This window comes from Zeugodacus cucurbitae, chromosome 2 (assembly GCF_028554725.1).
Source record: "Zeugodacus cucurbitae isolate PBARC_wt_2022May chromosome 2, idZeuCucr1.2, whole genome shotgun sequence".
NCBI classification, from domain to species: Eukaryota; Metazoa; Arthropoda; class Insecta; order Diptera; family Tephritidae; genus Zeugodacus; species Zeugodacus cucurbitae.
The window spans coordinates 23,389,420-23,415,988 of NC_071667.1; the positions used below are offsets into that span (position 1 = coordinate 23,389,420).

Below are 26,569 nucleotides of genomic sequence, written 5' to 3' on the forward strand. Positions count from 1 at the left end.
CCGACAGACTGACGACGAGCAGCAGTTACGAGTGAGTTCAACGAAACGTCAAAAAGCAACTGACATTTACATAAACATACAAACGAAGTGTAGCCTTCGTATGCAACGAAGGCGTGCTCGTTTGAGCGGTAAGTGGGTTCGTGTTTTAATTCAGATATCCTTGCAAATGTTATATGTACATATGTATGTATGGGACATAGTATGTTATATATATACAGCTATACTTATATACAAACAGCAAACAATTGATTGCGAGCATGGCGAGGGCAGCAACCTTCGTTGCCTTTCTACCAACGCCGCCATGGCCTACACAATTGCACACACACACATACGAATATCGGTTTGGCAACCCACTTGCAACGCCATACCCTTTTTATAACACACACCACCGCCCCGCTCATGTCATGCCTTGCCGTCGACGCCGCCGCAATGTGGTTCTATTTTATAACAACAACAACAAAAGTGCTGGCAAAAAGTACGCTACAACAACAACTGTAGCATAGTGAATGAGTGTAACAAAAGCGTGGCAAAGCATGAAACGCAAAGGGGAGGAAGCGTAGAATATAATGAAATAAGGCAACAACAGCAATAACAGTAGCAATCGATGTGTGTGTGGCGCCTGCAGCAAGGGTAGCAGGCGTTGGTGGCATGTGGGTGGTAAGCGCTTTTTATAACAAAATTACACAACTACAAACACACACACACATATATATATAGAAACAAACAAAAAGCGACGATATGGCAACCCATTATTATAAATTACAAACACACACAAGCACAAAAGCTGGCATACTTTCCTGCGCAGGATATACACTCACACTTCAACACATAAAAGAGAATAAATGCACATGTATTTGTGTGTGTGTGTGTGTTTGTGCTTTTATATACATTTGCATAAAGTTATAATATTATAATAATGCCAGCTTCATAAAATTTATAAAAGTGGCAAGAGTGTACGGACTGACGTTAGCAGGCGTTGGCCATTGAATGACGACGACGACGGCATGGCAAAGCGGTAGGGATGTTGTTGGCGCAGTTGAATAGTGGGCGAATGTGGCATGAAAACATAACTTTTCACCATGGCAACGCAGAGGCATACATGTATACAAAAACATTTAGACCAAAATACATACAGTTAAATGTCTGCCACTTGCGCTGGCTGCTTGGGATAACGGTTAAACAGCAACGACGTGCACGGAATTACCAACATAATACAATTGCACACCCACACACACGCACGCACAAATGCATTTGCAGAATATAGCAATAAACACTTTTTATACAATGCCATCTGTATGTATTGGTATGCCGGAGCAGAGCAGTCAGTTTAATAGACAAAAACACGCGCTGAGGTGAACTGTGTGGTGAGGTGAAAATGTCACGTCGCTGCGAGGCGCAACAAACGCTTGTGGGCGGATTTTGAAATGAGATTTTTCTTACGCTTTAATACAAAAAAAATTACCGTTTTTCATGCAACTGCTATTATGTGAGCATGGCATGTTTAAAAATCGCACGCTAAATCGAAGTTTAGTCATTGCGGCGCTGTTGTGTGGTGCAGTAACCACGACTGCGAGCCATTGCTTGATTGCATGTTGGTTAGATTGTGCTTGGCGGCGTTTAAAGCGCGTTGGGTACATGGAATTAACAGCGTGGAGGCATATGATATGTTGTGTTAGAGTGCCACAGCTGTTCTAAAGCGTTTGCCAAGACTGTAATTTTGAGGGAAACCAGTTAAGATATTAAAAAAAATCATTGAAATTTCTAAAAAAATATTGTTAGTATCTGGCACTAGTTTTTGTTACTAGAAATTTATAAAATTAAATTTATTTTAAAATTTTAGTACTTAGTACTAAAAATATATTTCCACTGAAATGCAGCTTTCAGCACGAAATTTGTAGCTTTGCTATTTTTATTAACAAAAGTTGTCAAAAACAAGTATTTAGTACACATTTTCGAGTACTAAAATTAGTACCAAAAATTTTAGAACATTTTATATCAAATATGTGGCGTTTTTTTAGATTTTGGATTTTTTTAATTCTAACTAACAATTTTTTCCTAATTTTTTATAATTTTTATGCAGACTTTTATTTACTATTCTATATACATTAAATCATAATACAAAACTTTAAAATGAAATTAAATTTAAGCAACTAGAAATTCGTAAAACGTTACAAAGGTTGCCATACAAATTATATTTGATTTTCCACACGAAATGCGCTAGCAAAGCATGGAAAGTTTTCACATGCTTCTTTCTATATCATTAAGACAAATATTTTTTACACTACTCAGTTGGTGTCAGTGAAATGCAATAACAACAACAGTTACAGTGACATCGTTGACTGACAAATGTTAACGGACAGCATAAAAATGGTGTTGCCATTATTATTTTGTACCACAATTTCGTTGGAACATGCCAAATTGAGCGCGCTCTGGACGATTGGTTTGGTTACAGCAACAACAACAACCGACACAACGTTGAAAATATGCTGGCGAATAGTTTGTGTGCTGCATTTTTGGTTTTCATTTCATATTTGCGATTTTCAACAACTTTTAATTTTTCACATTTTTTTTTGCAGCTCGAAAAAAAGTTGCTTACGGGAAAGAAAAATTGTTTAAGCCCGGTTGAAGGTCTCGCATTTAGCCAATGCGGTGGCGGGGATGTACATATTTGATATGTGCTACTAAAAATGCAGGGTGTTTGCAAGTGCAAAAATAATTTAATTTTAGCGTTGAAGTTGAGTTTTAATAAATACAATTTTAATGAATTTCATTTCAAAATAATCTTTTGATATTTTTTATGAAAAAATAATATAAATTTTATAATTTTAAACTCTTGCACAGTCAATTTCCTTGCACTCACAACACCCTGTAGTTAGTGTAGCGCTCTGCAGCACAACACAGGCATCGCCTGAGTTTAATTTTTTCATTTCCCTTCACTCATCACACACCAACAACAACGAAAATTTTATTCAGCTACAACACACTGTCATTTTTGCCAACACCATTGCCAGTGCGACTTGCATATTTTTCCCCCAACACACATAAAAATCTTTCTTTCTTTCGATGGCAACTACGTAGCCAGTCAGCCAGCCAGTCAACAAAATATAGCTTCGTTGTACAGATATACAGAGATATGTATGCCATACAATCAAGTTGAGTACTCTAAACCCTCGTCGCATTTGCCTTGTCAGATACAATATACAAGTATATGTATCTATGTGTGTGACGGTATATATATTATACTGCAATACACCACACCCGACCGCACCACTACATAACCCAAAAGCAGTCACTCTTTCCTCATCATTTCAATCCATCGGTATTGTGGCTGAATACCTCACCACCGCGCCCCGCTTTGCCATTCCAACCCTGCACTGCTTGCTTGCTTGGCATTTTATTTTTATCTCCACTGCGACGACTGTACTTCGTATGTATTCGGCACACTGCTGTTCTTTGTACGTATACGTAGCTCGCTGTGTGCATTGTTATTGCTACATATAACATATAGTTGTTGTTGTTGGCTGGTTGGTTGCTTGCCTGCCTTGCTTGGTTTGGTTGACTGGCTGTTGGTGTGGTGTTGCTGCAGTTTGTGCTCGTTTTGTTTTGTTGTTTTGCTTGCTTGCTGGCTGCCTGATTGCCGCCACAGATCGACTCGTTCGCCAACTTATTGGACGGCCTGACTGGCAGTGTTTATACGTATGAAGGTGTGTGTGTTGTTGATCATGATGTCGGTGATATCGTTGTTTATGTAGTTGTTTTTTTTATTGTTGCTGCTTTTGATGGCATTCCATTTGGTTGCTGCTGCCGTCGTCGCCAGTATACACAGCGTAACGTCGAAACGCAACAACAATTCACATATAGTACATACTGACTGCTGGCTATATAAGTTTTATTTTTCGTTGTTTCTGCTGTTGTTGCCTGTTTCCATTCGATTTTAACGCGAGTCAGCAACATTGGATGTGGAAATACTCCGTAAATTTAAGCTGTATTTCGAAGTTTAATATTTTTGCTGGCATATACAGCGTGCTTATAGGATGATTTTTTATGTATGCAACTTGTTTTGAGGTTAGAAAATTTAAAAATTGCTTTTTTTGAATTCTTTTTTAATATAAAAATTTTAAAATAAATATTTTTAAATGCAGAAAAAATATTTATTATAATATTTAATTTTTTGAAAGAATTCTAAAAATAAAATTTCAAAAAAAAAGAAATACTTGAAATTAAATAAAATAAAAATAATTTTAAAATAAATTAGTCATAAATCTATACTCACACAAATTTATAATCATAATATAATAGAAATAATAATTATTAAAGCAATAAAATTTTTAAAATACTTAAATATTTTTGTATTTGTGCAAATTATAAAAATTTAATTATTTATTTTGAAATATTAAAATATTTCAATATTTGTACTAATAATAATTATTTTTTATTTCTATTTTTTATAAACTATTTTTTTTTAAACTTGTTTGATAATTTTAAATATTAATATTATTCTAAGAATATTTAGAATATTTAGAAGAATATTTAGTGTTGAAAATATTAAAATGTAAATTATTTAAAAATACTTTTAAATACGTAAAATTTTTTCTAAAAATATTTTTACTATTAAAAATATTAAATTATTTGATACTTAAAATTATTTTTCTATAATCTTTACTAATAATCATATTTTCTTCTTTTCTTTGCAGGTACGTATTTTGAAACGAAAATGCTAAATTTGCCAGTTCTAAAACTGAAATTTGAGGTTAGTTTTTAAAAATAATATTAATCTTAGAAATATTAATCAATATTAATACCCAAAAATACTTTTGCGAATTCAAATTAAATAATTCTCATTTTGATACAACTAACGGTAATAACGAATAACGAAATGAGAGCGTCATAAACTATAAATTACAATCAGCTTCGGCTTTGAAACATAATCTTTCACGACATAGACAATTATCGATTTCGAAACTCCAATAGTGAAACGATCACACAATTTCCGCTACACCAAAATATTACCTCAAAGCGACTTTCAAACTGCATACCCTGTATAATATGGCCGTATGATACATACTTAAATATGTATGTACGTATTTTTATTGTTATTTTTGTATGTGAGTAATTTTCTGTTTGCCATGAGACAAAGCAGAAACGGCCGACCGACTGACTTGCCAACAGTCAGGCAAGCAGACCGAGTCGTCAGGCAACATGAAACGTAGCGAACAGCAGACACACATACAAACATATGAACATTTTGGTATTTCGAACACTGCTAATGCTAATGGTCGTGGTGGTGGCAGTAATGTTGAATCGACCGGCCGACAAACGAATCGAGGGAATGGAGGAATACATATTGTATGAACAATATAGCAAACACATATACATACAAACAAACATGTGTGAGTATATGTGTGTATGCACGGGTCTGAACGAGGAGGGTTCAAAAACACGACAGCGCGCTGCGGAGAGATCGAACGAACGAACGATGAATGTAGCGAAGCGAACGACGAGGGCAAATATAAAATGTACATATGTATGTGTGTGTGTGTGTGTGCGACATAATAAATGTAGGTGATGGTATGCCGAGGCGATGGCGGCCAGCAGGGAATGCAATGATGGATGGAGCGCAAAAGCAAGGCGAAATGGGAATGTGAATGCGAGCGTATGTGTGCTTGTGTGTATCTACGTGCATACGTGCAAGCGTGTGTTGGTGCGCTTGTGAGAAGTGAATGCCTTGATAAAGCTGACATGACGGCGGCAACAAAAACATGAAATAACAAAAAATCATTGTAGCAACAGTAACAACAATAACGCGATGCGAGCAACGAACGTAATGAATCCACACATACACATATACGAGTGTATGTGTGCACATTAAATCGGTCGTTTTGAACGATGGGACAACCGCTCCAACGGCCATCAAAAACGCCAAGCAGCCACAGCAACTGTTAGGCAGTCAGCCAGCCAGCCGTACGTACGAATTTCTGTTGGCTGGTGCTGTTGCTGGTGCGATCGATGCCACCAAAGCTTGTGGTGGAGGCGAATGGTGGCTGGTGTTACTGCAGCTGTAGGGGAAAATTACAAACGAACTCAATGTTGTGTTGTATCCACTAGCTGTTTGGCAAGGCATGTGACTGACGGTTTCTTTTTTATTTTATTTGAAAAAAAAAAATGTTTTGAGTCCACACCAATTGCTGTGTTGCATGCCACACTGAATACATATCTGTATATCAAACATTTTCTCGCAGTGCACTCGCATTGTAGCTAAGCTGTGAGAAAACGCCGTGCTGTGCTTGCTGTTGGAGCTTTAATGTGCGGCTCAGCAGCCAGCAGTCCGGCTAATGGCGCTTCATTACACTTGGCTAGCGCTGTTTGGGTGAAATTATTGCTAAACGCAGTCGAAAAAGAAAATCTTCAAAATATGTGAAAATTCGAGTGATCAAGCTCGAAGCTAATTGTTAGCAGCGCATGCTGTTCGAGAGCGGGAGCGCGCAAAATATGCGATCGTGCTGTTAATTAGCAACGTTCTATGCTTACGCAGTTTAGACTTTGTAAGCTAGCTGACATTGTTTTGTTTGAGGAAGTCAAAAGCGAGCTAGAACGGTTTTATAAATGCGAATTAATTATTTTTTTTTAATTTAATTTATTAATTATATAATAATTTATATACTTATTTAAATTGCCTACAGGCATTCCAGATAGCTTCAAAAATTAATTCGAAAAACACTCAACCTCAAAATTTCAAAATTTTTTATTTGTTTTTTAGTCAAATGTGATATTTTTGAAATAAAATATACATACAAAAAATACACAAAACTTAAAATTTTCAATTTTTTATGTAAAAAAATAAAGGCGATAAAATGTGATATGATAATATTCTATGTAATTTTTCTAAGCGTGTTCTAATATTTTCTTATAAATTATAGAAAAAATTAAATTCTCAAACGTCTTTAAAAAGTAACAAAACAGCTAAAGTAAACCTCAAACCAACCGCAAAATTTTCTAGAAAAAATTAACGTTTCTAATATATTACGGTCTATAGTCTGTATAATGCTTTATATACTTCAAATAAATTTTAACTAATTCTTCTATGTCATGCACAACGGCGAATTCGCGTGAAATTTTGTTTATTTTTGCTTTTTAAATTTAACGTTTAAAATGTTTAAAACGCTGCTTTTTGCGCACAACCAATCAGCAGTATAAAGTATATATGTACATATGTATATATGTATAAATAACGTAAAGCTGTTGTGTGGCATATGAAAAGAAGCGATTGACGTCATCGAACGCAATGCAAACACTTGTTTCGTCTGTATGTCCACGAATTTTGTGTGGGTACAAAAATATGTCTACAATACATACATAGAAAAATACAAAAATCACATAGATATACATGTGTCTATACGTAGCTACATATATAAGTAAGCACATGTTGTTTTTGTAATACTGATTTTTAGACGCTTATCACAACTGACTGTGCTGTATGGCGGCGCATACGAGTGATAAGCGCATCTGCTTGGCAGCGTTGGCGTCGGTGAAGAGTACTAAAATAATGTAGTATAATGCCGCAATGACGATGGTAAATAATAATATAGCATTACAAAAGAAAGTACCAATGAGAGAGAGATACATATATATTTAGGGGCAAAATTATAGACTCATCAAATCATATATATTTGTAGGTACATATATATATATATTTAGTTAGACTCTAGTCAGCAGTTAAGCACTGCAGTTCGCCTAAAACTGCTAATTGCTGATAGCTAGTAATTATCTTATCACTAAATAGTCGCAACTAAGCTTTTGTACCTTTGCTCGTTGGCAAAAGCAGACACAAAATACAATATTTTCTGCTTTCTTTAAAATTCAAGCAAATATCACACATAAGTATCTTTTTACCTGCGACGCCTTAGAAAATAGCAAAATGCTAACGGTTTTGTTTATCATGGAAATGTACACGCATCCCATAATTCGCACCTTTGTTGGCGAAATGTACAAAAACGAAAAAGAAAAAATGTTGAAAATGTTGAAAATGCACGTCTTAAGCAACAAATATGCTCTCTAGACACAGAAAAGTGATATTGCCTCGTAACGAAAATAGCTATTACTTTGCTACGAAGAAACAAATAAAATCACATTTACATTAATGCGTATGTCCTTTTGCAGAAATTCAATTACAATACCTTTTTCCTGCAAAGAACACACACTCTACCCGAACTATAAACACACACACATGGGTATCTTACCTTTGCCTCATCACATAGCTCGCACTATGTGTGTATATATATATCAGTCACTCGGTCAAACGGCCTTTATGCACCGCTGCCCTTGTTAGACACACACACACACAGCATTCTTTCTGCCGCCTCATTTGTGTGCAGGTACTTAGGTAGATCGCCTGCCAGTAGATCCTGGCATGTCCTTCATTCGTCGCTGTGCACATTTACAGCCATTTCGTAAATGAGTTTCCAACAATGATTCCTCGATTTTTATCCGTAATTACGCTGTTTGCTTACGACAATACGTTAATGTATGCAACGAGGAACATTTTTCTCAAAAATTTTCAAGTAAAAATTTTCGAAACTCAATACAAATACATATATGTGTTGTGTGTACGAAAATTGCTATGTTAATGTTTTCGGGGATTGTGAATTTACGGTCTGTGCTATTTTGGTGCGCTTCCTTTGCCCATGCTCTGATATGCAGTCTGTATTTTTAGTCGTTTGCAATGAATCTTTCCAAAAATATCAACCTTACAAACTGTGTTGTGTGCTACGAAATTTTTCAAAAATAATATATGTATTTATGTGGGTAGTTCTTAGACATTGCTAGTTGACAAGGATTTAAGTATTTTATGGACGGAAATTGTGGAAATGCTATTTTTAAATATTTTTCTAGAAAAGGATAACAATATTTCCGACTATTTAAATTAGTTTATATTGCTTAAGAGAAGGTCACCATTTAGCTACAAATTAAAGGAGAATTTGACACTACTCGAAAGTAATAGTTAATAAAAAATTATATGTTCAAGGTTTTAGAGAGTTCGGCGGCGTATGAAAAGTAAATTTTAGACCATACTTGGAGTTTGACGAATCGAACAAATAACTGGTATAACTCGCTTAAACTGGTATAAACAAAATATTTATAATTACAACTATTAAATATCTTTATGCATACAAGCAAATTAGGTCACCAAGCAGATATATACATATTATACCTGCGCAAAGTGACGTCATCCCGCTATCTCACATACACAAATCAACATCATCGCCTTTTATTGCTTTAAACACATTAATTTAATAGCACCAAAGGTTGCAAGGGAATTCCCAACTATTTGCCGCTGACCCATAGACGCACTTGTATGTCAACAAACGTGTAATGTGGCAAAAGCGTTTAAGGTACATGTGTACATTGCAATTATGGGCGTGAGTGCAATATACTCTTGCGCATGTAAACAAACACATACAAACACATACAAACATACATATGTAAGTGCATGCCACGAACCCATTCTTAAGCGTAGCGTTTTAACGCTACTTGCAACACAATTTGCGGTTACCAGTTCAGTGACCACAATAATGCAAGCACAACAAAAACTACAACAGCAAGAAGCATCGCCAGACAGACAAACATACATACTGACATTAATTATATGATGGTAGCGAGTGAGGGGTGCTGTCAAAAAATCATAAAGGCGCCTTGCCACTAAGCATCACAGCGCTAATGTCACACGGTTATGCATACATACAAACATACATACTTTCATATAATCATCTAAGAATATACGTATGTTATGTGCGCTGAAGTGGCAACATGCCGCTATTACCTATTGTTGCATGCGCATTCATAGCTAACAATTAAGACAAACAAAAGTCTGAAATTTACCCAATCAACGACACCAAAACAACAACAACAAACAAGTTATAAAAGCAAATACTTGCTAAGTGCATACATTTGTTGGAATTTCAATGTCAACCAGCTGTGCAACGCTGCCGCGCAATATGGACGCTAGTCCGTCTAACGCGCGATTTACTCAGCTCATTAAGTGCAACATCATCAGTGGGTATGCTTCGTTTTTAATGTCTTTTGTGCGCCAAAGAATGCACTACTTGCCACACGCACTCACACATTTAGCGCATTTATAGCCTTGAAACATGTGATGCAAATTGCCAACAACTACAACAACAACATTGATAACCCAATTAATTGCAAAAGCAATCAAAACAAAAATATTTGCAGTGTTGCAAGCTCACATTTGTTGCATTTAACTTTGCTCTGCAAGCTTATTGCAGCATCACCGATAACTGCTGCACTCGAGAGACTTTATTGTGTAAATTTGTTCAACAAAGTTGACGCATAGCTTTTTGTCAGTGACTTGCTTGCAACAGCATTACTCTCAAAAGTAGCAGCAACAAATAACGCATATCTGTTTATATAGTGCGCCACATTGCATGTTTGCGCCTAGTACTCGTAGTAGTACTGGGATGTCATGTCAATGGAACAGCAAAAATCTTAAATGCAGCATTTCCTATTGTTTACTTTCGTGTCTTGTCCATTTCTTAACGCAGCTGTAACAACAAAAGCTCATCGGAAATATTTCTTTGTACTTTCCATTTTTAATGCTAACAAATTGTTGCGCCTCCGAAGTTGTTGCAAAGCTACTTAGCTTAGTCGTTGTTGCAGCTGTTGAATCGCTGTTGCATGATTTGTTGTTTTAGCTATTTTAGTCAGACGTTTAGCATTTTAGAAACATTAGACACTTCAGTTCTTTCGAAATCAGCCAACCGCTCAAATGTGGCAGAGGCAGTACCAAAAGCTCTCCACCAACATCAGATACTGTTTATAGTAAGAAAATTTGTTAGTTGTTATACAAAAACAAAAATAAAGTCATCGATCTTAGTTTAACTCAAAAATCTCATAGAACTTACACCATTCATTCATTTAATCGAGCGTCCCACATTAGCCAAGTAGCTTCCGCACCAAAACCAACTTTCTAGTGCCAGAATCTCAGTTTGAATTTCGCGCCAACAATATCATAGCAATCACAAGCAAGGCTTTTGCCTCTGTGTAATTTCAACCGCTTTGACAATTACAGCTGCTGCTGCTAATCGAGAAAAAAGTAGCAAACATTTTCTGTTGCGCGTGTTGCATATATGTATAACTATTATTATTATTATGGTAGCTTTCGCCGCCTAATTCTTCACATTGTTTTCATTCAGCTTTTCTTTCATTTTTGTTGTTTTTTCTTGGCTTTTCGATTGTGTCGAGTGAAGTGGGACTTCATGGCCGTCGCGCGAATGTACATATGTATGTGTGTTGGCGGCACAAATGAAGTGAAGCGCGTGTTGGAACGGCATTTGAAAAGATCCAATCAAAAGCGTAGAGCAGCGGGCCAGCAACCAAAGCGGCGAAACGGTGAAATAGCCAACCAAGCGATTACTTTTCACAGCCAGTCAGTCAGTCCATCAGTCAACAGTAAAGTTGAGTTGACAGCAACGAAAACCAGTGCTTGACTTGAGTTGGCTTGGCTTGGCTTGGCATCGCCTTCGAATGCGTTTTCGAAGCGCACGAAAGCAAAGACGAAAAGCTAACTGGCTAAGCAGGTTTGCGTCGATGTTGTTGACTATGTATGTTTCCGTTGTTGGCTTTTGGTTTTCTTTCTGCTTGCATATGAGAGCAAGTTGCGGCTGAACAAAGTAGAAGTAGTTTTGCTCAAGCGCTTGCTTGATGGTACGTAAGCCAGCTAGCCGTTGGCATAAAAACGTAGAGGCTGTAAAAGCATAAAGCAATAATAATAATAAAAACAACAACAGCTAAATAATAATAAAAAATGATTTTATACAAGTGATGACGACGGCACTGGCACAGCTCGAGCAACAACTTGCTGCTGCTGCGTGGCTTTCAAGTGTTTCGTGTTATAACTGTAGAGTTGAGCCGTGTCTACGCCACTTGGTGCTACGCCGAGCTTGGTTTTTTGCTGGCAATGTTAGCTTTAAAAGCTGGGTATTGCTGTTGTTTGTTTTATATGTTGTTCGTTCCTTTCTTTTTTGTGATATCACTTCACTTTGTTTCGTTTTTTTGAGCGCATGTCGGAATTTGAAGGTAAAGTCAACAGCACACAGTAGACACTAACGTAGCGCGCGTATGTAGAAATAGCATTTTATTGCGTATACACAGCGGTCGGTCGGTCGCATAGTGGATTCGAGATCTTGACTAGCGCTCCGAACGAAATGCGTTGCGTAGATTCAACACTATGGTATCATGGCAGTTATGATTTTTTGGACCGATCGTTGGGTTGTTATGCTTGGCTGCGTCTTGGAGCTTTTAACTCAACTTTTTATTGCTGCTTTCTGGTACACCAGCTGCAGGCAGACAATTCTTAGCGGCACCATGGTGCCACCAACACAAAGCTTATATGCTATTGTTGTTTGATTTTTTTATGACCGGCAATAATGCTCTTGGGAGCAAGCAAACAACAACGTCTCGCCCTCAATTATGCCAAAGCCACCGCCGCCAGCGGCACTTTGCCAGCCAGGAATAGTTATAGACAGCTTTAATGGTAATTTTAAGATTTTTTTCGGGCGCTTGCTCCAATTCATGGGAGTTACTATAAATAAAATGCGGAAAAAACACCTCTCATTCTTCAACTTTCTGCTTGTTCCTTTAATTATACTACGGCATTTTAATACGATTTTATTAGCTACACTTGTTTCATATAATATTATGTCACTTTTAACGCTCCAACTGTTTACCGGCCCCGATTTGTATTATTTTAATTGTTTACCATTTTGCTTGTTACCACTATTTACTTGAAACGTAAACAAACACTCTGCTCTTAACAATTAACAATCAGTCCAAATCGTTCAATGATGTGCGCCAGTGATTGGCGATAATCATTTTTTTCATACACACATACACACAATCGCGCATACATATTTACATTCCATTGCGGAATTCATTCACTTTGTCATTCCGAACGCATAAGTCACCGGCGGCATTTCACTGCACAACAACAATAACAACAAGTGCGTCTGTATGTTTGTGCAAATGTGTGTCTTGCAGCAAACACTTCTATGTATGAGCTGTTGGGATTTTCTTAATTGCCTGCCACCTGTTTCGTCATCGCCATTTGTCTATGCGCGCTCTCGGTTTCGTTTTCAACAATGCTCATAAATTTAATCAGCTGTCAGAGCTGCGCTGCCTTGTCGTAGTGTTTGTTGGCTTTCCTGTTAAACAGACAGACATTTGTACACTTAAATACATATATTAATGCCGTTATTGAATTCATAATGTGATGCGTAACAATGACAATGTCATTAACAATCAGAAAACAACAAAAACTATACACGAGTATATGACAATATAAACAAACTATGACGTTTTTATTTTCTTAAACGTCCCACAGCTGTTCTCTTGTTGTGTATGTCTTGAGTCGCTTAAAATATAGAAAATTTTATTGCTATATAATTAATGTGTGATTAATTAAGAGATTGTAGGCAAACGCTAAGCGAAGTGCCAGCGATTTGAATTATGATTTGCTTTTAATATTCGCAAAGCAGAAATGCCCGCATTTAAATGGTGTGTACGCACGTGCTTCAAGGCATTTGTGTGGCCGCGCGCTTTTCAGGTTTATTTGACGGCGAGAATCACTTGTATTTTATTTGTTTGTAAACTTTTTGCTTAACAATAAGATTTTATGCACTTTTTTGCCGTTTAATTGAAATTAAATGTTTGCCTTTTAATTTTCTGCTGTCAAATTTTTATTCGCTAGTGATGTGCACTCGTCAGCGATTAGCAGTTATTGTGTATTAAGTGGGGATTCAACTAACGAATTTCACCTCACACACATAAATATGTATTTCCCCTGCCACGTGTGATGTGCTACTTAGAAGTATAAGCATGCAAATTTTGCATTCTCCGCTTTGCTTTCGTGCGCTCTTTGCAGAATCTTACATACAGCAATACGTAATGACGTATATGTATAAATATTACAACGCGCGCTCTCATTTCTTTACACGATGCCGTCACGACTCCTTTACATTTCAATGATTTGCCCTTTTATTTACTTTTATTTTATTGCTCTTGAATTTACAACAGCGCGCTTACTTGCGACGTCGCGGCAACAACAACAGCAAACCCTTTCAATACATCATTTATTTGTTTTGCTTTGTTTGTTTCAATCATTTTTTTATTGCTGCTTTGATATGACAAATTTATGCAACGACCTTCAAAATATTTATTGTCTGCGCCGGTATGGCTCTCTCTGGCACAAAACTTAAAAGGTTCATGTAATCAGTGTGAGTTTCTTTTTTTATTTTTAAAAAGTATGCCTCTCTATCATTCATCTTTGTATTGCTGGCGTCATCCTCACTGCTGCAGTTTGTAGCGTGCGCACTTCCTTCCTTTTTCGCATAGTTTTCCAACTAGTCATGTTGTTGTTGCGCTGTTCATTGTTTTTGTCTTGCGGCTACATTCGCTTTTTTTCTCAAAATAAAAACAACAAAAGAACGAGCAGCAAACACCAAACACTTACATATTTATATACTATATAAAGTGTAGTGAACGTGCTTAAGTGCTCTATTTGAGAGTGGGAGCGCATGCAATCGATGCTTGTGTAGGTGTTTGAGTATGTGTGTGTATGTGCGCCAATGAAGACCGAGATTTTGTTTCCTTTAATTACAATTTTCTTTCCGGGTTATTGACTTGACTAGCGCCCACACACACACACACAGAAACTCACAACTTCATTGACAAAAATGAAAGTGTTGCAAACTATGTTTGGCAACAGCAACAACAACTACAAACGAACTAGATTTGAGTGTTATTTGGTAAACATGACAAACTGTTATAAATAAAATCGTGCGGTAAAGTGCGACCTTTTTTTTTGCAAAAACAGCTGATAAATACAAAGAATATATATGTATACAGTTAGCAAAAAAGTCATAAAATTATTAATTTATAATCAAGTGACGCGCAGCTTTTTAACTTTTTTCAGTTGATTCACGGTGTGTGAACGCGTGGGGAAGTGTAGTAAACATTGCTTTGATATTTGAGTAACAGTTGTTAATGAAGCTGCTTGTTGGTTTATATGTTTTTCTTGCGTTAAATGACGATTAGGCAGCATTTGACTACCTTATGTATAAACCATTCATAAATTTGGCGTTGCAAATTTTTTTATATTTTTTTTTCGTTTTCTTATTATTTTCTTTACTTGTTTTGCGATCGCACACAATATTTAATAAATACATATTCATGCAGACAAACATACATACATATGTATGTATATTTTTTTATTTTTCTTTAAATATTTTTAACAATTTTTATATGATTTTTTTTTAATTATTTACTAATATTTTTGCTTGAATTTGCATTGTTTACTTTTGTGAAGATTTGTCATGCCACAGCGGCGGGGAACTTGTCGGTAAGTGAAGGAAATTCATTCACCCGCGCAGAATATTTGTTTTCAATACAACAAAAGCAATTGAAGTTTTAGAAATAAAAAAAATATATTTTACGATATATTTACTTCAAATGTATGTATGTATATTTGTATGCGTGTGTGTGACAGCGCGTAAAGCTACCCTTGAAAAATCGTACAATTTTCGTTTTGCTGTTGTTGCACTTTATGGAACGGGATGCATGCCGAGATGCTTGCAAAGATAAATTGCTGAATGACAGTGTGAGGGTGGGTGGTGGTGTACAGGACGTAAGTATATCTGGCGGCACCTGGGTGCTGTGTTGTGTGTGTCGAAGTGAAGAACACGTGCGCCAAAAATTGCTTTTTATTACGCTCTTCCACGCTGCTTGATGGCTTCGTTTGCTGCCTACGCTTTCGACAGCCGCTTGCACCCTCATATAAGCTATTATTATAGCTTTTTTCTTTTGAATTGAATTGAAGTCGCGTGAATGTGCGAGTCGTTGATGTCTGGCAGTGCAGTAATAAATCAGCGTGAATCAGGGGGACAGGCACATGCATACATACATACATATATGATGCAGGCTATTACGTAGGCCCATTTGTTGCATGCATATGTATATAGAGTACATTGCGCGTCTTCAACCGTATTTCTTATTTCATTCTTATTCTATTTTTCGCAAGACTTACTCATGCCACAAACATATAGCAGGAATTAAGAATTTCATTGAGCTGACGCGACCGTAGCTGCTCTGGAAAATGCACTGTGGCCGCTACAAGCCGTGGGTAAACCCTTATTACAAAATCACTTAGCAGTCTATAGCCGCGTTATAGCGAGCAAAAAGTCGCCAGTGATTCGCAATAAAGCGCTGTGACTCAGCAATGACGCATATCAGACGGTTGGCGAAGAAATAAATAAAAATAAAAATAAAAACAAAAACAGCGTAACAAAGAACACAAATATTGAGAAATAAAATGAGCAAGAATTTCAAGTAAAGCAAATAAACGAGATACATATATGTATGTACATATTGAGGGTAGAGTAGATGTGAAGGTGTGCGCAAGAATGTTGAAACGGATGAGAAGTTGTGTGGATAAATAATCGAATGTGTAGAGAATAAATAAAACAAAACAAAAACAGACAATAAAGTACAAAACATAAAAAATATGAATATAAAAATTAAATTTAAAATTAAAAACATTAAACATAAAAATAAAAAAATTAACTAATAATAATTTAAATAAAAATTTCGAAATATTTGAAGTAAAACTATAAGACAATTAAAAATTTAATACTAAAATTATTTCTTTGATTAACAATAATAATATCCAACTGTATAAAATATAAAAATTAAAATTAAATATTAATTTTTCAGAAATAAAAAAATAGCATTTACAAAACAAAACAACCATTAATAGCAAAAAATAACATAAATAATAAAAATATTTTTAAATTAATTAATAATAGCAATAATAATAAATATAAATTTAATTAATAAATTTAATTAATCAAACTGATGTTGAATTTCATATAAACGGGAGACTCTACATTTTCTATTAGCAACCTAAATCAGCAACAAATACTTGTATAATGCCACACTAATCACTTCCCACTGGTAACAACACTAAAACTAAATACAGCAATTGCTTTAATGCACTCTGTGGTGACATCGAAACGAACCTCGACCCAAAAGTCGCAAAGGCACCTACGAAAAAAGTCAACGAATGACGATAAGCAGAATGTATGTATGTATGTTAGTTAGCCAACAAACTAAGAGCTGGCAACAACAATGAGTTCAAACGCTAAAGAACGCTTAGCCGCACCCACCCACTAGCGAACCTAAATGTACATACAAACTTGAATTTGGTGGTTTGTATGTATGCATGCAACCACACCTCAGCAATGCTTGGCTTTAATTTGCTGTTTGTATGTATATTTTTGGGGAACGACGCAACACAGTAAACACACTGTAGCCGCGTACAAATGGAAAGACAAAAATGTAGATATGTAATACGTGTGTAAGTCCCAAAAGCTAAAATTTACTACACACACATTTAACTACAAGAACGTCGCCACCGTCACTGCTATCGTCTTCGCCATCGAAAATACGCCAAGAAAACAAGAAATGCTTCAATAAAAAAAACTCAAGCACGCACATATGAACACATACAGTATATATATGCATGTGCATGAAATGTAGCATTCTAAAAAGCAAGAAATGGAAAAAATGAAAATAAATTCGAGTAAATTTCGAATAGCAACAAGACAAAGTAAAGCAAAGCAAACGAAAATGGAGCGTGGGCACCGCACCAACAGCAGCTATGTAGCTGGCGTTGGCGCTGCAAATTGAACCTGAAAATAAAGCAAGAAACGACTGTTGGCGAGTGAAATTTTTCTATGTCAGCAGCAATGGCTGTATGCTTGAGTCATATGTATGTTTGTATAAATATGCATACTGTTGCTGTGCGATCATGCCACTTATGGCCCGCTGTTGCTTTTGCTCGACAGGCATTAGTATAGCCTACATATGTGCGCTTGAGATTGCTGAGAAAGCATTAGTGCGTCGAAGAAACAGAATTATCAGATCAACACTTTCGAAAATACGGGATTGAGAATATAGAAGGTGAAGAAATATTTAGATATTTGCTATATAATACTATGGAAGCTGATTAGCTCGAGGAAACATACTTGAAATTTTTGAAACCGATATTTAATTTAATTTAAAATATTACAAAAGCTCACCGCAAAAAGCTTCTAAATTGCTTTCGTTTACTGCTACGTTCTAAAAGCTTATAAGACTGTTTAGAATTCCCAATTACTTCCCCTCCCAAAAATACGCTATAAAATTACAGCTGAGCATTGAAGAACACACTCCAGCTGTTCACAACAACATATTGTCGAGCAAAAGCAAGCCTACAAATACATTTCGTATCTTATAAGTAATATCGACATATGGAGTAGACGCACTTCAGCTGCACAATACCAAACTGGCGCACAAACATACATATGTACATACAGAGGAATATACAACGACTTAAGCAATGACAGGGCAAATGCTTTCTTCTGTAATCCATAGCAGCGACAACGATGAGGGCGGCAAGAACGTCATACTACATGTCGTTGTGTACCCTCTTCAATATTTCCAGAATGCATGCTTAAGTACAGCGCCGTACCACAGTACGGAACGACGAACGACCGGGTCGTTCGCTCCATAAACACACACACACACACATATACAGACCTTTGTACACATTTGTTTGCTTCTGTCAGTCTTCCTTATTTTGGGTTTCATTCATTTCATTTCGGTTTTCATGGAAGCGCACAAGCAACCAACCAACCAACCAACCGTTCAACGTGCAACATCAACGCTGCCACCACCACCAACACTACGTTTACCAAAAAGGGAACGTACCGACCGACCGAGCGCACCGTACGAAAAACACATTTATAAATATCAGATGCCAGCCGCCGCCAGTGCGTCGCATTTCGTCTGAATGCAACCAGACGCGCATTCATTTGTGCGCCGGCAGGACGGACGAACGCACGAACGGAGGGAGCGGCGCGAACGAGTATACGGCGAGCGATGGTTGTGAGTCGCGGCGACGTTAAAATTATTTTCTAAAAATATACGAAGTGTATGCATGCCAACCAACAGGCAGGCAGGCAAGCAGACCGGCAACCAACAGCAGACGGAATAAGGTAGGGAGCGTAAGCTGCAAGGCAGGCAGGCAAGCAGATACGACAGTAGACGTTGCACAGCATACGGCAAAAGGGTCGTCGTACATTGCAACGGCAGTTGTTTTTCTTATTTTTTATTGTTGTTGTTGGTATTTGTCTTCATTGTTTTGCTACGTAGCGGCTTGCAGAGAATCGAGTCGAATCGTCGCATAGAGGGTACGGCGGCACCGGCGCACATTTCGAATGCGTTGTATTGAAGGGATGAAATGGCCACATCCACCACCATTAGAGCTATTGTCGTCCTGTGCGCTAGGCAGCAATGCCTTACGTTAGCACCACCATCAACGTCACTTTCACAGACGAAATGCACGTGCACATCAGCGGCACACAACCGGAGTGTATTTGTATTTACAGATGTGCGCTGAAGCAAGCACTGAGTCTGAGTTTTAAGAGCAACACACGAAAGCAAAAAAACACGACACATAAGAGCAGGAACCGGGGTGCACCCCTATACGAGTATACTGGAGTATTTGATGCGTCGATTTTGGGTCCGGCTTGGAGTTGTGCGCGCATACGGCAGATAGGACAGCATCAACGACGACGACAACAAATGTCTGGCTAAGTGTCTGCAAGCGACCGGTTGACAGTTGGCTGTTGTTTCCGGTGCCTCACTTTGCATTTAGCAGAATAGCACTAGCAAGCAGATTAAAAAACCAAATGTGGACTTACCACACCCACATTGATAATATGCGAAGCTGATTCTTCCTGACAAGAAAAGCTTGGTAGCGATTTCACTTTTTTGGAGTTTTTAAAACTTTTTACGAAGTTCGACGGGCTTTCGTTACTTCAAACGATCGGTCATATTAATTCATCACTTCGATGAAATAGTACCGATAAAGCCACTCTCCGCGATACACTTAACGGTAATTCTGCACCACAAGTTGGTGCTCGGCTTTTTTTCTTGCGACAATGTAATCCTTTTAAGCTTTCTCTGTCCTTTCTCTATCGATCAAACCCGAGAAGTTGGTCTGCTCCTCATACATACTTTATGAGTTGTTTGGCGTTTTAATTTACACTTCAAATTTTTTTAAATGAGATTAATTACAACAAAAAAAACATTTTGAACTATTTTTTATTAAAATTTTAAATTTAGTAAAACGATTTATTAACGAATCTAACTAATATTCAACCATCTTCTTCTGCTTACAGGTTAATTCAGCAATGGGTCTACAAGCTACAGCCGCTACCAAGCGGAAACATGAGATTACATTCGATGGCAAGGATGCTAATACATATACAAACAGTCCGCCACCATTGAAGACAGGCAAATGGTCAATTAATAATAACAACTACATCGAAGCCATTGAGGAGCAACAATTGAATGGCAACAATATTAAAGACACAAACGCCAGTTTGCGTGCACTAACGAATGGCGCAACAGAGAGCACGAAAAGCACAACAAATGTGAATAATAACAACGGCATAAATAGCAATAGTAATAGTATTAATAGCAATGGCCTCCACAATAGTATTAGCAATGGTAAAGAAGTTACTAAAAACGCTGAGCACACAAGCGGCACAGCCGCTTCCAACACTATAGCGTTACCATCAATGGTCGCCTCGCTGTTGCCTATGTCCAGCGAAATGGCTGCCACAACGCCATTGCCACCCACCTCCACCACACCCGTACCAGAAGACAGTATTGCCAAGTTGGAGGAGGTCGCTGCCGTGCCCTGTTGCGAGCCCTGGACTAATGCTGCGACAGAACCAGTCGACTGCATTTCCAAATTGCAGGCTGTCGCCATGCCGAGTGATCCGTGGGGCAGCATTGCGACACGCTCCACTTTGGCGACAACACTGCTCAGCGCCGATGAGTTAGACGATGATGATGATGATTTCGAGGATGACTATGAAGAGGAGGAAAGCATAATACCAACATATTGTCCACTGCGTTATCATACTTTTCCACCGCCACCAGCAGCGAATACGGCGACGCATCAGCAACAGCGTCTGGGCAGTTATGCGCCCGCGACGCATGGTTATGGCTCTCGTCCCAACTACTACTCCGAGCCATACCCACAACAGAATTGTTCACGTACCGGCAGTCCGCAGCATATGCGTATGGCTGGCAGCAATGGTTTCACGCAATGGCAGAGCACGTCCGGACCCACTAGTGGCGGTCAGCAGTTTTATGTGCCACCCGAAGCGGCATACCCGCCGCCACAGCAACAGACACCGCAACCGCCACAACAACAGCAGACAATACGTTGCGCTGAGAATGGTAAATCATATTTGGAGTTGGGCTGCAGCAGTCCGCCGCCCAATGTGAATAATACGCCTGTTGTGCCACCACCGCCTTTCGGAAATCTACATGTAGCAGCCGCGAATCTTGACGCCCGTCATCCTTTGAAACGCTGCTGTGATGGCCGTGGTACATGGTGTAATACGAATAAGAATTGTTACAAGGATCTGCGTTTGAAGATACGCAATCTCTCCATGTTCAAGTTATCGCGTTTCCGACAAGTATCCGAACAGTCCCTCTACCGCTCGGTGCTCATCTGCAATACCCTTAAACGCATCGATCGCGAAATCGAAACCGAAGCGAAGGAGATGCATCAAGCAGCTGCACAGGCCGCAGCCGCACAACATCAATACCATCAGCATCTGCACCCGCCGCATCATTTGCAACATCACTTGAGTCCACAACAGCCACCGCAACAACTCTTGGTGCCCCAGCAGCCACATACCATGCTGCATCAACAGCACCAGGACTATGCGCCGCCTGTGATGAACTGTGCGCGTCTCTCCAACATGGACTATCAGGTGCAACATCAACCGCCAACGCTACTACAACAACAACCGCCACAGCACTTCACGCAACATGTACCACACTATCAGAGTCAACAACCCGAACGGCTCGACACGCCGCCGCCTTATTTGAGCGGACCTACACAGCACCTACAGAAGCCAGTCACCGGCGGTTTTGCACTCAACAGTAGCGTTGGTAGTATTAATGTAAATAACTGTGATTCTACGAATGGCGCAGCGGCAATACATCCTTACGACCACTATCCTTTCCGGGAGTCGCAATCTGGACGCGCAACTCCATTTCCCTGCCAACCAGTAATGTCGCCCGCGCCGTCTTCAACAACACCAACACCGGCAACGACGCAAACACAACTGCACACAGTTTCAACGACAATGAGTGCGTCAAATATAACAACAGCAGCGCCAATGCAGAACATAAGCTCCACAGCGGCGTTAACAAGCGCAACCAGTAGCGTAGGTACGGCATCACAAGTAACTACCGCCGCGACGTCTGTTGCCACCGCCGATAATAGTGATTCTGGTTACGCGGACGACGATTCAACACGTTCCATCAACTGGAGTTCGGTGCTTAGTTTGTCATCACAATCTGCGTTGGATCCGCTCAACAACAACGACCTATTTGCCATATTGCCACCCGCGTTATCGATAGCCAGCCCAGCCACCGCAACACCGGTGCCCGTATCAGCTGCTTTAGCAACGAACGCCAGCGCGTCGGACAGCACAACACAAGCATCGGCTGTTGCTATCAGTGGCACCTTCACCACCGTGCAATCAACATCTGCCTCCAGCACCAGCGCCAGTGCAACAACCACGAGCAGTAGCAGCAGCAGTGCAGCATACAACACATGTACCTCTTCATCGACGGCCACATTCACCACGCTTTCGACCATCTCCTCAGCGACGCATTCGCTCACCTCATCGTATGTGAGCAGCATGAGCGCTAATGCAGCGGCCGCCTCAGCGTCCTCGACGTGGGAGTACGGTTTTCTTGATATGGAATTCGGTTTGGGCTCAGAATTCACCGAATTAGTGCCCAGCTGTAAATTGAATTCGGATGAGCTCTTCAAGAGCAGTCTAACGCCAGTGGTCGCGGCGTCACGTTATTCCTCCGTGCACGACAATGAGCTGGAACAACCGGCGCACATTATGGTCGGCAGTTAGTATCAATTGTAAAGCAGCGAAACAATGCAGGAGACGTGGTGCCGAGCTTTATACTACTGTGACGGCGGTACGTACTGCAACGCCAACAGGTGGCCTTGCTGGTGTTTATGACCGCTAATGGCGCCGGACGCCTGGTGTCCATGGAGAACATGGCATACGTTGTGGCGAGTAGCGGGTGCGCTAAGCCACTGAGCAGCAAGCAGCGGAAACACTTAACAGCCGAAAATATGTTAAGATACATTGTATATGTACATAACTTCCATGTGGGAGTGAGCGCAGCGCTCTGACGCTCTTTCACTAGCATACATGCATATGTATTTGTTAGATTTGTACAACCATATATGCTACTTTGTATTAAAAATTTGACTGCAAGTTAAATTAATTCTCTTAAGTGTATAATGGTCAGGTTGTGAACTTTTTGTTTCGAAACTGTATAAAAACTGTATGTGCAGCAAGTAGCACACAAAGCAGCAGCTAAGGCGCATAGTTTGAATAGAAATTATCTTCTTTTGTCATAAAATGTACTTATTTGTGAATTTAAAATACTTAATACAGAAGCAGAATTGTACTTAATTTACTATGTTTTTACAATTTGCAATATTATGCAGACAAAATTTACTTCTGTAAAATATTGCAGATATGTAAAAAATATCTATAATTGATTTTTTTTTTGCTTTTAGTTGTGAAATGCTTTAAGAACAAATGTTATTTTTAATAGGAAAATCTTAAATTAGTTATTTTTCTTTTAAAACCCTATTTCTTATTAAATTATTATTAAATTAAATTAATAAAAATTTCTTTCCAATTATGCGCCTAACAACTGCGGCTCTCCTTGCTAGAACAGATTGCAAAGATATAAAATTTGTTGACATATTATTTTTTATAATTGTTTCAAATAAATACACCTATTTATTGGCTATTTTGTGCAACCATAAGCTACAAAAAGCGGTTGCATTTAAAACTCAATATTATTTTTGAAGAAAAGGCTTTTGTTTTTTTTTTTTAACATTTCAGAAACTCAATTCTGTCAAATGCTTTTAGTATTGTATGTTAAAAAGTTATTCTGTTGTATGCGCCTGTACACAAAAGACACATACAACATTAGAACTTTTTACTTTAAAACTTTTGCATAAATTTAATTTAAACATTTATTGCCAATATTTTCACTCAAAACTGTAATTCATACTCGTTAGACACTATAGTAAAACTAGCAGAATTCTAAAATGTATATAATAAATACATAAATTATATATGTAGCAAATTTTATAGCTATGTAAATACATAACTTACACTGTATATAATAAGATTTTGGCATAATTAATAATAATATATAATTGAAACTGATGTAAATAATATAGCTTTTAAAAGTCAAGCTAACGATCAAGAATCAAGTGTGAAATTAACTAGATAAAATATACATATATTATCTCGTATATATTATTCAAAATCATTTGTGAGAGTTATATATAATTAAAATAAGTTCATATGTACAAACATATATATGGAACTATGTATATTTAAAGACAATTTCCTTACGCTATACATAAATAAACAGTTATGTTTTGGCATTAACTATGTCACTGCAAGTGCGTATTTCAAAATAATGAAGGATTCATGTATTTCTATAGAGTAGTGGTAAATATAATTAATGTAATTCATAGTTCAGGCATAAGTATTAGTATTTTTTATTTTATTTATAAATGGAACAAATATTAAGAAATTATAATAATGTTTTATAAAAAGAAAACATAAAAATATGGTGAAAACCCAAGCAAGAGAAAATATATGACAGATTTGTTTTTAAAATTTAACCGTTTGGCTTTCATTTAAAAGGGTTTACTTATTGGCGCCTGCTACACGTTCAGTATTTATCGTGATATTTCCTGTATCGCGATATTTATTGAACGTTTAGCATGCAATATTGATAGATCACGATCCATATCACAAAATATTTAAATATTTTGAAATCCAGATCGCGGATCGTGGATCGCGAGATAAAAATTGAATGTGTAGCATATTTTGTGATTTACAAGTCCGAATTGGTGAAATACAACAGTGCCAAAATTTTAAAATAAACTTTATTCTAATAAATGAACATGAATTATACTGTTTAAAATAGAATCTTTCCCAGAGCTATGCAACTCATCTGCCAAAGGTTTTTTGATAACGTCCAAATATTGGATACAGTAATAATGAATTGCTGTGGGAGCAAAAACAATAGCCAAACATGATTTTCTTAGGTTTTCTTCCGAAATTTTATGAAAAAATTTACGAAAAAATAAACAAATAAATTCTTTAAATATTTTTTCTTATGAAAACACTAACAACATCGTATAAATATTGACGTAATATATATTGAACGTCTAGCAGTCGCGAAGTAATCCATCAATATTCAAAATAGATCGCGATCCAAATATCACGATACATATTGAAGGTGTAGCAGGCCCCATTCAGAGAATGGAATAATGTAAGTTTCAGGCAGAGGTTTTTATGTCTGATAAGATTTTTATCTTATAAGACGAGCGATGGGAAATCGGAATGGGATATTGTGGTAATTGGGACAAGATTATACTAATTTGAAGAATATGTAATTTATGAGTAACAAAACCTCAATGAAATTATTTCCAAATTTTTGACGCAGGCGAGTTTTCGACACACACTATTTGGCATCGGCTTTTATTCCGCAACTGCTATCATCAATCGTGCTTGTCATTATGTTATTGATTATTCGCGTTGTTGGAATTCACTTGTTGTCGCAGTTTTTCCCGCATATTTTCGGTTACGGCAAATCCTTGACCATGACCAGGTATGATGTAATTGCATAAATCCACCATTCGCAAACGTTGACTCCGCTGAGATTCCGCATTTTCACTGCCTGCTTCCAGCCAAATGGTGGGATCTGCTATATCCTCGACACGTTCAAATAAATCTCCACAAACTCCAACAACTTCTCCCAGATTAGTGTCTCGTACCAACACGGATACACAGTTGAGGGTATGACCCGGGGTTCGTACTACAACCACATCATCACCACACAATTGAAAAGGTTCCGAGTCACCACGGGTTAGTGGACAATCTAAATATTTGTCACGATTGGAAACACATGCGCCCATAAAGTGCCATTGTGCCGCACGAAAGAGGTAGTTACAACCTGTATGATCAGAATGACCATGTGTACAAACAACTACATGTATATCTTGTGTCTTAAGTCCATGTACGTTTTGAAGAGCTTCTGACAGACGATCTCCGTCCCAAGCGGTGAGGGTATCAACGATGATGTTGCGTCCATTGCGTGTGCGTATCAGAGTACAGGTACAATTTGCGCGCATGGCGTTGGAATCATTACTATCTGGTCTGGAATATCCCGTGAATAAAATATGTACTTCATTTTGTTTAGTACTCATCCTAGTTGGAAGTGGTTTTAAAATTTTTATAAATTTTATTAGGGTAAGACGCAATCAGACGTTTGATAAAGGCGGTAAATGTTGATTTAC

At 37.9% G+C, this 26,569-nt stretch overlaps 3 protein-coding genes across 6 annotated transcripts in view; 1 reads left to right on the forward strand and 2 right to left on the reverse strand.

Annotated features, from left to right (window-relative positions):
* LOC105216689 (uncharacterized) overlaps nt 1-23,648 on the forward strand; it is a 34,459-nt gene extending 10,811 nt beyond the window's left edge. The window contains exons 1-2 of one of the 4 annotated variants that reach the window (XM_054225824.1): nt 3,684-3,704; nt 20,295-23,648. In XM_054225824.1, coding sequence (XP_054081799.1) covers nt 3,699-3,704; nt 20,295-23,075 — 2,787 coding nt within the window. In that variant the 5' untranslated portion in view covers nt 3,684-3,698 and the 3' untranslated portion in view covers nt 23,076-23,648. Of the gene's footprint in view, nt 1-3,683; nt 3,705-4,029; nt 4,066-4,699; nt 4,751-20,294 lie in introns of those variants that run through there. The other 3 variants (XM_029043140.2, XM_011191305.3, XM_011191304.3) reach the window with 3 other exon arrangements.
* Nucleotides 1-26,569, reverse strand: part of LOC105216700 (serine-rich adhesin for platelets) — a 134,385-nt gene that overhangs the window by 23,105 nt on the left and 84,711 nt on the right. The window lies entirely within an intron of this gene.
* Nucleotides 24,709-26,557, reverse strand: LOC105216690 (metallo-beta-lactamase domain-containing protein 1). The gene has a single exon (XM_054225833.1). The coding sequence runs from the start codon at nt 26,477-26,479 to the stop codon at nt 25,793-25,795; it is 687 nt and encodes a 228-aa protein (XP_054081808.1). The 5' UTR covers nt 26,480-26,557; the 3' UTR covers nt 24,709-25,792.

What these genes read in the sequence shown, in the direction of transcription:
- LOC105216690 (XM_054225833.1), bottom strand. Translation starts at nt 26,479, where the DNA reads ATGAGTACTAAACAAAATGAAGTACATATTTTATTCACGGGATATTCC.